At 37.1% G+C, this 11,379-nt stretch overlaps 2 protein-coding genes across 2 annotated transcripts; both read right to left on the reverse strand.

Annotated features, from left to right (window-relative positions):
- Positions 1-3,412: 3,412 nt before the first annotated feature.
- On the reverse strand, positions 3,413-6,879 carry LOC117668918 (vomeronasal type-2 receptor 26-like). Its single transcript, XM_034422970.2, has 3 exons — positions 6,652-6,879; positions 4,762-4,888; positions 3,413-4,311 (listed from the first exon to the last, which is right to left on the reverse strand). The coding sequence occupies exons 1-3, from the start codon at positions 6,877-6,879 to the stop codon at positions 3,413-3,415; spliced, it is 1,254 nt and encodes a 417-aa protein (XP_034278861.2).
- Positions 6,880-7,862: 983 nt separating this feature from the next.
- On the reverse strand, positions 7,863-10,166 carry LOC148114030 (vomeronasal type-2 receptor 26-like). The gene is made up of 2 exons (XM_087893644.1): positions 9,948-10,166; positions 7,863-8,774 (listed from the first exon to the last, which is right to left on the reverse strand). Exons 1-2 carry the CDS (start codon positions 10,164-10,166, stop codon positions 7,863-7,865), a joined length of 1,131 nt encoding a protein of 376 aa, XP_087749770.1.
- Positions 10,167-11,379: the final 1,213 nt, after the last annotated feature.

Consider the following 11,379-nt stretch of genomic DNA (forward strand, 5'->3'; position numbering starts at 1 on the left):
ATAAGCAACTGAAAGTCTGGCAAACTGGAGTGAACAAGTTTGTCTGGAACGAGAAAAAACCGAGAGTGAAATTGAAAATTATGCAAGATGTTCCAGAAAGGGGAGGTCTTAAACTTCCAAACCTACAGTTATATTACGAAGCAGCAGCTTTGACTTCAGCAAGTGATTGGTTTGGAAGGAAAAAGACTGGAATATTGAATATTGAAAGTTTTGATCTTGAATTTGGATGGCATGCTTACTTATTTTATGATAACAAAGTGATAACAAAGCCATATACTTAGAGACTCTTTGATGAGAGTTTGGAAGAAGCACCGATTCAAATGGGATTATAAAATACCGCTATGGCTGGATCTTGGTCATATTATGTGGAATACAAATATAATGTCACTCGGGGGGGTTTTATACAAAGAGGTTCTTTTTACAGATGCGGGCAGATGGCAGTTGAAGACACTACAGACACTGTTGGACGAAGGGATTAATTTAACTTGGTTACAATATAATCAATTACAATTGAGACGGAGAGAGGACCAAAAAACTGGTATTATGTTGCATGAGGAAGAATTGGTTAGACATATAAAAGAGAAAGGTCCAATGCATATTAAAAGGCTTTATAATGTTTTGTTGGAAAGGGATTCAGAAACAGAACTGGTTAAAGACTGTATGATTAAGTGGGCACAAAATTTTGAGGAGCCAGTGATGTTGGAAACATGGGAAAAAATTTGGGTTCAGAATGTTAAATTTACACAGTCGCAGAATCTGAGGGAAAATTTCTATAAAATGTTTTATAGATGGCATTTAGACCCCCCAAAATTGTCGTGTATGTACCCTAATGTTCAGCCAAAATGTTGGAGATGTGACTGCTTAGATGCTACATATTATCATGTTTGGTGGACTTGTAGGAAAGTTAAGGCTTTTTGGATAAAAATTTGGTGGGTCATGCAGAATGTTTTGAAGAAAAAAATTCAATTTTCTCCACAATTATTTTTATTGGGTATAGTTAAGGGTTTTACTACGGGTGAAACAAAGTTGATATTGTACATGGTAACAGCTGCGAGATTATTGATAGGTAAATATTGGAAGAATGAAGTTTTGCCCACGATTGAGGAATGGACTTTGAAGATGGCCAGTTTTGCAGAGATGGTGAAGATTTCAGCATTTTTAAAAGACTGTTCACAAGAGACTTATGAATGGGAATGGAAAAAGTGGATAGATTATGTTCAGAACAAATATCAAACTAGGAAGTACCAAATAGCTTTTATTTGAAAATGATATTTTAAGATAGAAATATTTCAGTGTAATGAAGATGAAAAACTTACAAGGAGGAGGGATGGGTTCAAGTTTTATATAAGTTTTATATTAAGGTTTTTTTTTACCTGATATAAGTATATTGTGTGGAAGTCCGGGGGGAGGGGAGGGTTAGGGAGGGTTAGGGAGGATGGGAAGTTTGGGGTGGGTAGAGGGGGGGGGAAAGGGGTGAAAATGTAATTGTAAAACTTTTGCAATAAAAAAAAAGATGGAGAAGAGTATCTTGCTTTTAGACATGATAATAGTTGTCTAGAAAGGTGAGTTATGAGCTATTTTTACGTCATCAGAAATTTAATTTATTACCTGTTAAAAATGCAAAGACAAGGAGTACAAGGAGCAAATAAAAGACCTTCATGTTGGGGTTGGTTCTGGACCAAATCTTACTTGTGGGACAGACACCAGCTCTCAGCCCTTGAAAAGGCTCTCAGCCCTTCTTGAAAAGCATCCCCCTCCACATGCTCCACCACCTTAGGAGGCAGGGGAGGGCTGCAGCTTGATCCCAAGGGGGTCTGGGGCTACTGGTCTACCAGTTAAAATCCTGGTAGACCAGTACCTCTGCTAAATCCAAAAGAATTGTCATATGACCATCAAGCCACGTCCACAAAATAAGCCACACCCACAGAACCGGTAGTAAAAAAAATTAGAACCCATCCCTGCTGTACATCCCTTTATTCTGAAGAGAATTCTGACACTAAACTTTTGAATCAATTCTGAGATATGCCTGGATTTTTTATTGGTGATTAGTTCATGTTAAAAAATGGTGGTTCGTTCATAGTGAGCACTCTTACCTAAGTTTGAATACAATTAAAACTCAAATATCCAAAATTAGATCTAATTTTCAATCATAATGCAACTCAGCTATATTAACACTTAGTAAAGTTTCTTTTGAAGTAATGACATTTATACCCTTAATACTTCAAAGAAACTGTACTTACCCACTATTTACAGGAAAACAGAAAGCTTATTAATTTTTTTGTATTTGAAAACAATAGAGTTAGTTACATAATAGAAGTAATAATAAAAACAAAATTCAGAGAAAAACATTGCTACTAGTTTGCTGCAAGATAAATGTGGAGAAAATCTTGGGACATATTTATAGAAAGTGTAATATCCCTAAATTTGGTATAAGTTGATCACCATTATTAGAATTAATTGAGCCTATAATATAAGTCAATTGTTTAACCACGTTTCTTTACTGACTTTGTGTATAAGTTCTAGAGTGGGTATTAAATTTTTAAAAACAATGATATTTGGTAAAAACCTGGGAATTGTAAATGAATGTTAAATTACATTTATGTTGTTACAATGATGTGAGAGAAACAGATGGAAAAGGCTTTGGTTTTCATCAGGTTCTGACCAGTTCTGGAGAACCGGTAGTGGAAATTTTGAGTAGTTCGGAGAACCGGTAGCAAAAATTCTGACTGGCCCCATCCCTATCTATTCTCTGCCTTCCAAGTTCCAGCTGATTGGGAGGAAATGGAGATTTTGCAGTAACCTTTCCCTGGAGTGGGGAGGGAATAGAGATTTTACAGGATCCTTCTCCTGCCATGCCCATCAAGCCACACCTACCAAGCCATGCCATGCCCACCAAGCCACGCCCACAGAACCGGTAGTAAAAAAATTTGAAACTCACCACTGAAAAGTACCCTGCTTACTTCCTAACCAAAACATTTTTACTATGACTAAAAGAGTCAGTTTGATCTAGTGGTTAAGGCACCAGGATAGGAAACAAGAGACTGTGAGTTCAAGTCCTGTCTTAGCCATGAAAGCTAGTTCATTCTCATTCAACCATCTCACCTCACAGGGTTGTTATTATGGGGAAAATAGGAGGAGGAAGGTATGTTCTGCGACCTTGAGTTATTTGTAAAAATAATAAAGGCGAAGTACAAACAAACAAAACAAATAAATAAGGAATCAATTAATACAAAAATATTGGGCAGCTAAAAAGGCATGTGATTTTAATGTTTTTCCTGTTTGCTAATTTGTTTATTTTAGGGCATCTCTAAACCAAGCTGAATTTATTTAATATTTTTCATATCATAGCAATCCACTCCAAGAGTATTACTTATTTTGAAAGTGCTATATGCTTTTAAAAAGAAAAAAAAATCTATTGCTTTCTTATTAAGAACTGTTTCTTGTTCAGGTCAGGTCGCAACAAAATAATGTAGCATTTGGGAAAAAATAGACAACCCAGCAATCCAAAACTGGAGGATAAGATGCAGAAGATCTCCACAGCTACTATATATTTTCCTTGGGCACTCAAGTAAGTGGGGACAAAAGTGAACCAAACACTGCAAAATACCAACATGCTGAATGTTATAAGTTTGGTTTCATTAAAACTATTTGGCAACTTGCGGGCAAAGAAAGCCACAGTGAAACTGACTATTGCCAGGAAACCCATGTAGGTCAGGACACAATAAAACATGACTGGTGATGAGTCATTACACTTCAAAACAATTACTTCAGGTACTGAATGCATGTCCATATCTGGGAAAGGAGGAGAAGTTGCCATCCACACCAGAGAGATGCTTACTTGAAGAAAAGAACAAGAAAGAACAACATAGCAAGACAGTCTGCTCCCCACACATTTTTTGAGCCTGGATCCTGGTTGGGTTGCCATGAAAATGAGAACCACAGTGATGGTTTTTGCTAACACACAAGAAACAGCGAATGTAAAGACGATGCCAAAAGCTATTTGCTGGAGAAAGCATGTTGCCTTCTTTGGTTGGCCAATGAATAGCAATGCACAAAGAAAGCACAGCACAAGTGAAATAAGTAGCATGTAGGTAAGGCCACGGTTGTTCGCTTTCACTATGGGAGTATTGTGGTACTTCAGAAATATTCCTAATATCATAAATGTTGCCAATGAAAATGAAATGGCACCTGTGCTTAAACTGATACCCAAAGGTTCTTCATAAGACAAGAAGCTTATAATCTTGGGAATACAGGTGTTCTGATCTTTATTAGCATAGTAATCATCAGGGCATTTGACACAGTCAGCCATGTCTGCAAAAGAAGGATTCTCAAGTAAAATTTTATTACATTCACTGCCAGAAGTTGAATGATGAATTGATACAAAGTCCGCTTTAGTATTTGAAATCTTTGCATATCCACTTCAAAAATGGCATATCAGCATTTTTTGAAGAATTTATTTGTAGAGAGTGGAATAAATTGAAGATATTAAAATAAATGGTCATGTGAGTAGACAACAAAACATTAAGTGATATTAGAACTGAACAGCAAGATAGATCTGCTGTTCTGCTGCCCTCCATTCTTATTTTTATTTTCTTGACACAATGCAAATATATCATAAAGGACATTCTGATACAGAAGTGATTAGCAGTGAAGAGCATGGTTAAATACATGAATATGGCAGGGGTTGTATGACCTACCTGTATATCTTCCATGAATGTTTATTTTGAAAATAAACTCTTAGCTATATATATTAATGCTCACCTTTGTGATGGGATATTGATCCTTTGGGGCACGTAATGCAATCATGGCAACAGAAAGGTTTCCCCTCTTTCCTTTTTTTTCTAGATCCAGGTTGGCAAGGGGCATTACAGAGAGAAAGAGGCAATGTCTGTCCATCAATGAATAAACAACGTTAATTGGGAGAGTCTAATTTCAAATTAATTCATTAAAAATATGTGGTACAATTTTCATCATTGTCAGGAGGACATTAGTAAATCAAATCATGCAAAAACCAAGAGATCTTGCTACTTTTGGGAATATTTTCCCTTCAAATATCAGATTATTTTGAAATGCTATGAACACATGGTTGCTCAGGTCTGGTGTTCTGTTTCCTGCATCCCCCACCATCACCCTTACCTTTTCAGGCCAGGCCTTTGCAGCTCTCTGCACCACAGCAGAAATTCATGGGCCCCGTTCATCCTCCCTACACAGATATTCTCTGGGGGCTCGACGGGGAGATGCATAGCAGGGAAGGGAAGGGAAGGGAGTGAGGGAGGGGGTGCAGCTGGGGTTTGAGGCTGGTTTGGGGCTTCCCACCTGAAGGAAGAAAGCGGCAAAGCCAGGAGCCACGCACACCCCACTGGGCCCCTGCTGGGCAGTTCTCCTCCCCTGCCTGCCAAGGGCAAGGGAATGATTAAATCTCCTGCTCTTCCAGGCGAAACGAAGGAGGGCCGGCCATCCTCCCTCCTGCCTGTTTCCGCCCCCCCCCCGAAGCCTCCCCAGAGCCCCTTTTCTGCCAGAGGCCGAAATTTTTGTGTAGGCTCCGTGAACTGCCAGAGCACCCACCTGGGAATCAAAGGTGGCACTGGTCAAAGGCGACCCTGAGACTCCAGTTGCCTCCATCTCCTGCTCACCAATTGGATTTGTAAAGCGCCAGTTAGTGGCTGGTCTTTCTGACCTCGGGGCCCATGGTAGCACTGGGCCAGGTGCGAATCGGACCAGGCGAGGGATGGAGGGTTTCTGCTCGGCGGACCCAGGCAACCTTGTTGCCAGGTGTTCTTTGGAAGGAGTCCCAAGAGCGGCTGGCGAAGGGGATGAACAGCAGCGGTGGGTGAGGCTAGTTTGTGGGGTGGGGGGGGAGGGGGAGGTCAGAGCCAGGCTCGGGCAGGCCCCACCCAGCCCTAGAAGCACCAGTTGAGAGGGCTTCCTGGTGGAGAGCCGGCTGCCTACTGCCGAGCCTGGTGGCAGGATATGGCCCTCGGGCATCTCTGCCTTCCAAATGTGCAGTTTCTTGTAAGCAATATGGAGAGTCTAAATATAAGGAGCAGAAATCTGTTGAGCGTAATCAGGGCTGGGAGGCTGCCATGTTGGCTTTACGTCCAGCAGATGGTGCTGTTTTTCAATGTTTTTCAATGTTGTCAATGTCTTTCAATGTTTTCCAATGTTTTTCATGTTTTTACCTGTCACAAGTGTGACTTGTATATAATATAGTTATATAAAAACACTCCTGTAGTCGAATGCAACGTTGTGTCAAAATTTGAAAGCAATCAGCGAAGAACTTTCGGAAATGTGTGATTATGTACAAACGGACATTTACATTTTTATTTATATAGATTATATGCATAACCCAAGCTTACATAATATAAAATGTGTTGCTATACAATTCTGTTAAATCAATAAATGAATAATTTTTCAAGATACATAAAATCTTACCTCTGTATTAAATGGAACTGTTGAATACAGAGATAACCAAGAGAGAGAGAGAGGGGGGGGAGGGAGGGAGGGAGGGAGGGACAGAGAGAGAGAGAGAGAGAGAGAGAGAGAGAGAGAGAGAGAGAGAGAGAGAGAGAGAGAGAGAGAGAAATCCTTGTTATTCAGCTTGCTGAAATATGAATGTGGAAAATATATAAAATATTTTCATTTAATTCTTACCTGGTTAAACCAGCTGTGCCATATCATAACATCTTCGTTAATGGTGAAGGCTTCCTCTGGAGGAGATTGAGGATCCATTTTTCCAACTTTCACTCCAGTGAATGATTGGTTTGGAGTTATAATCCAGTTGATGATGTCCAATTCTTGAATAAGTTCCCTATTCTGATCAAAGAAAATATTTTCACCAGCACTGTTGTTAAATGATACAGATCTCATAAAATGGAACATCTAGATCACAAAATAAAATAGTTTTAGGAAGTTTGCATATAATAACAGAACAATTATTAACATGGTTGGTTTTTATTATGATCTTTATGTATGGCTATTATTTATTAGATTTACTCTAACTGCTCTCTCCAAAAGACTCTGAGTGTCTTACAACATCTCCAAAATTAAAACAGTTATAGCATAGCAACAAATTTAAGAGCCTCAAAAGAGAAAAACAGCAAAAACAGGACATGGGGTAGATATACACAATAACCCTGGGCCTAAATCAGAACCAAGTCATAAGACCCTCCTAAATCACATTTCTGAGGTTCTGATGACCAGGTTTATAATAAGGAATGTTAAATTCCCTTCCAAAAACATATAAATGAACCAAATACAAAGAAAAACAGTCATGTAATATTTCAGAGACTCAAGATTTCTTCTGCTCCAAACAGTTCTGCTCAATTCAATGCAAACAAATCTCCTTAATACCATTGAAAGGAAGTCAGATTGGTATATAATGTAAAAAATCAACAACTTAATGAATCATCTTTGAGTAGCATTCATATCACTCAAAGATGATTCATTATTTTCTTTTTTACTATTATCTAACAATCATAATTTCACATTTCATAGTGTTTGAGGTTTTTCATTCTTTATGAATTGAATCTACATTTTAAAGATTGCTACTAATACTATTCATTCATGACTTTTTATTGTTTGCTTCAGCATATTTCTATTTCTATAACTGTGTTATAACTTTGATTCAAAATGTCTCATAATGGGATTCTAATTATCCTTCAAATCTTTAATTAGTTCTTTATGTAATAAAGTTAAGGATAGTGATGATTTAATTTATTAATATTATTCATCATTATTTCCAATAGATAGATTTTCAAAGTGTGTGAAAAGTAATTACAACTATCCATTTGATTTGACATTTCCTTTGCAGATGATATTCATTCTTTCCTTCTATACATATTGCTACCAATACTAATCACAATTTATCCCACATTTGTTTTATACAGAGTAAATGCTATGAAAGTGACTATCACTTCCATTACCATCCAGAGAACAGAATTCTTCCTTTCTTTTTGTTTCATTATAAACTTTCTTCCAGATTTGGAGAAATACATGGCTTGCAGAGCATGAGCCACAGCATACACAGCATTGTAGATGCTATAGCTGTGGCCTGTCACTCTTTTTGGAAAAACATGTTCAGGGAGGCTCTCTAAATTCTCCTCTCCACTGCAAATATTCTCCTTCTCATCTCCCATATCAGAATCTTGAAATGCACATCCAAATGCTTGAGTCCAGAAATCCTTGATAAAACCATCTTCTTTTACAACAGAAGGCTTTAGATCCTGAATATATTGCCGGAATCCTTTCAGTTCTTTGGCATGAATTGCAAATGATATTGCACCATGGAAGTCCTGCAAATCCCAGGTTTTTTTACTAATAAAGTATTTCAACTCCATCCCAACAGTCAGGATCCATACTTTCCCTTTTGGGTTTTCAAATAATTCTTTAAAATCTGTATTTAGTAAATATCTCAAAAAGATCATGGAACGTATATCTCCATTAAAAACCAAGACACTTACTTCATTATCCATTATTATTTCATAAAATGCTACTACACAGTTGAAAAAAAATCCTGTATTGGCATTATAACATGAACTGCTGAACAACTCTATGAAGGCAAAACAAATGCCTTTTTTAAAAAACTCTGGAACCAAGGTCTGTATGAACCAGTCTAAATTCATCCCATTTGCCACCAAGAATCCAATCCACTTCCAATTGAAATGTAGAAGTAAGTGAAGGATACCTCTGTACTGATAAATTCCATTTGGAACCATTTGGTAGAAGGAAGGGAGATTGATATCCCCTGCTTCAACTCTAGCAGATCCATACATGAACTGTCAAAAAACAAAAATAATGGAATTGTACAGCAGAATAATTTTAATATGACATAAATATTTAAATAGCATAAATATTAATTGTACAACAGAAAAGAGAAAATACTTTCTATTGAAAAATAATGTATTTTAAAATTTATAGAATGGTAACTTACAATAAATTTTATGCAATTTCAGAAAGCAATAATGCACTCCTGTCAATACTCTAAAGGAGTCTACCAGAAAATTGCAGGGCAACAGTATAAGATTGACTAGTTAGATAAGACAAAATCCTCTTCCACTCTTCCCCCCTCCTCTTCCATAAGAAAGCAATGATTAACCACTGCATACTATTGCAAAAAGGACATCATATCCAGTTCTATGTCACCAAGTCAAGCTTTACTCTTGAAATTTATAAATATATTTATACACTTCTTTATATATTTACATATATGCATATGTGGGTGTGAATGTATATGTATGTACATATATTTGTATGTACAATGAATGTTAAATTCAATGAACGTAAAATTGATTGTCTCCTTTCCTGACAATCAGATTAGGTACCACTGAACCATATATGAACTAGGCAAGGGCAAAACTCAGTGTGTATGAAAGACAATATCAGTTAAAGAACTGGATTTCAATTTGTTGGGTGGGGGGGAGGACAAGGAGGAAAAAATCACAGAATATAAAAACCTGCAGACAAATGTAGAAGTCGTGGCCAAATAATCCCAAAACATTTGAAGGACCACTTGAATACCACTGGTATTGTCAAAATCATCATCAGTCAATTGAAAAAGGCAGCTTTATTTGCAATACCTTACATCCTGCCAAAATGTCATTAATACTTGTCAAAGAAATCTGCCAAATTCAGGAACTTGGGAAGGACTAGATAAGTAGATAAAAATGCCAGATCCAGTCTAAATATATTGACTGTATTCCCAGCCATAATAAATGGAAAAACAGACAAGCACATACAGAAAGAAACTACCACTCAAGTGGAGAAAGGGAAGGCAGAACATATCTGTGGGATTTTAAAAACAAATTTGGGAAGACTTGATAGGTGAATAAATATGCCAAATCCAGTCTAAAAATCTGGCTCTACAACCAGCCCTAATGAATGCAAAAACACATAAACTCAAGCATACAAAAACAACCACTTTAGGTGAGTGGGGAGGAGGGGGAACTTACCTGTGGAATTTTATAAAGGCTCATGAGAATTGGAAACCGGTGTATGATGTCTGAGATCAGTCCCTCAATAATTGCAAAAAGATTGTCTTGAATTATGCACTTATAGTTGGGCAAAAGTTTGCTATTTGGAGAAATCAATTGTATTGCTGCATGGTAAGTCCACTTTGCATTTAGGTGACTATCATAAATATTGAAACCCAGGGTAACATTGGGTAACATTTGGGCATTTTGATTGATCTGTTTCACAGCAAATATCAAAGCCAAGATGTGCTGGTAATTTTCAGTCACTACTCTGCAAAGGAAATGTTCAATCTTGGATCATAGGTCACCCTTGAAATTTTTAAAGGAAGCAACATCAGGGGTGGGTTCAAAACTCATCGCTACTGGTTTGCCCGATCTGGGGTAAACCGGTAGCAACCCACACTGAGCAACATGTGTTTATTTAAGATTGCATGTACATTTGTATTCCAAAAGTTTTTAAGTTTCCCAAAATACTTTCCTCATCCCTTTCATGGTCATTCATTGTGAAGATACTCAGAACCTAAAATATTTTAGAGGAATATTTGAATGCAAATATTGGAGTGACTTTGGAAAAGAGCAGAAGGCATGTGATACTCCAGGCTAAGCAGATTATGGAAAGGGAGAAATCATTAGAGCTAATACAGTTTGAAATTTTTTGTAACAAAATGGTATTGGAAGTGGGGAATATACAGGATGAAAATAGTTATAGCAAAATTAAGCATGCTTAAGTTGTTAAGAAGTTTCAAATATTGTTTTTAAGACATATAATAATGCAGAGAAGAGTTAAAAACAGGAGAAGAATGAAAATATAAAGCAAATAATAAAACTAAAAGATCATTAGATAATTCTTTTAGCTAGAGTTAAGCAACCTGCTATTCTCCTGTTGCTAGTGAATGGCTTCTGCAATAATCAGAAGAGTGAAGGAAGGAATTGATGTAAAGGAACTCCTTAAACTATAATGATATGCTTTCCCAAGGCATTTTGCTATATTAAATCACAGCAATTGCCTTTATAAAGTGTAGCCACTTGTTAAGGAGTATCACAGGCGAAGTGTTCCCTTGCACATCATAGTGAAAAAAAATAATAATCCATATACAAACATTTTTCCCAAAGGGGGCCCAGAAGGATATTGGTGGAAATGGTATGGATTCATATAGAAGGCAGTTTGATAAATAATGCCTCCATAGATGAAATCTCCTGGCTCATAATACTTGGGAACAGACAGAAGAACATGCTTTGTCTCACATTTAATATGTCCAAACTTGCTTCCTACATCAGGTAGCAATAGCAATAGCATTAATAGCATCATTCTGGTTGCTAATGTATTGACTGCAGACAGCTCTCTTTTTGCAATTGTACTATTAATAGAATGTTCCACATTGATAATAGCCACGTTCCCTTTTTTCAGTTA

The sequence above is a fragment of the Pantherophis guttatus genome, chromosome 4, assembly GCF_059756535.1.
Source record: "Pantherophis guttatus breed Tessera chromosome 4, ASM5975653v1, whole genome shotgun sequence".
Lineage (NCBI taxonomy): Eukaryota > Metazoa > Chordata > Lepidosauria > Squamata > Colubridae > Pantherophis > Pantherophis guttatus.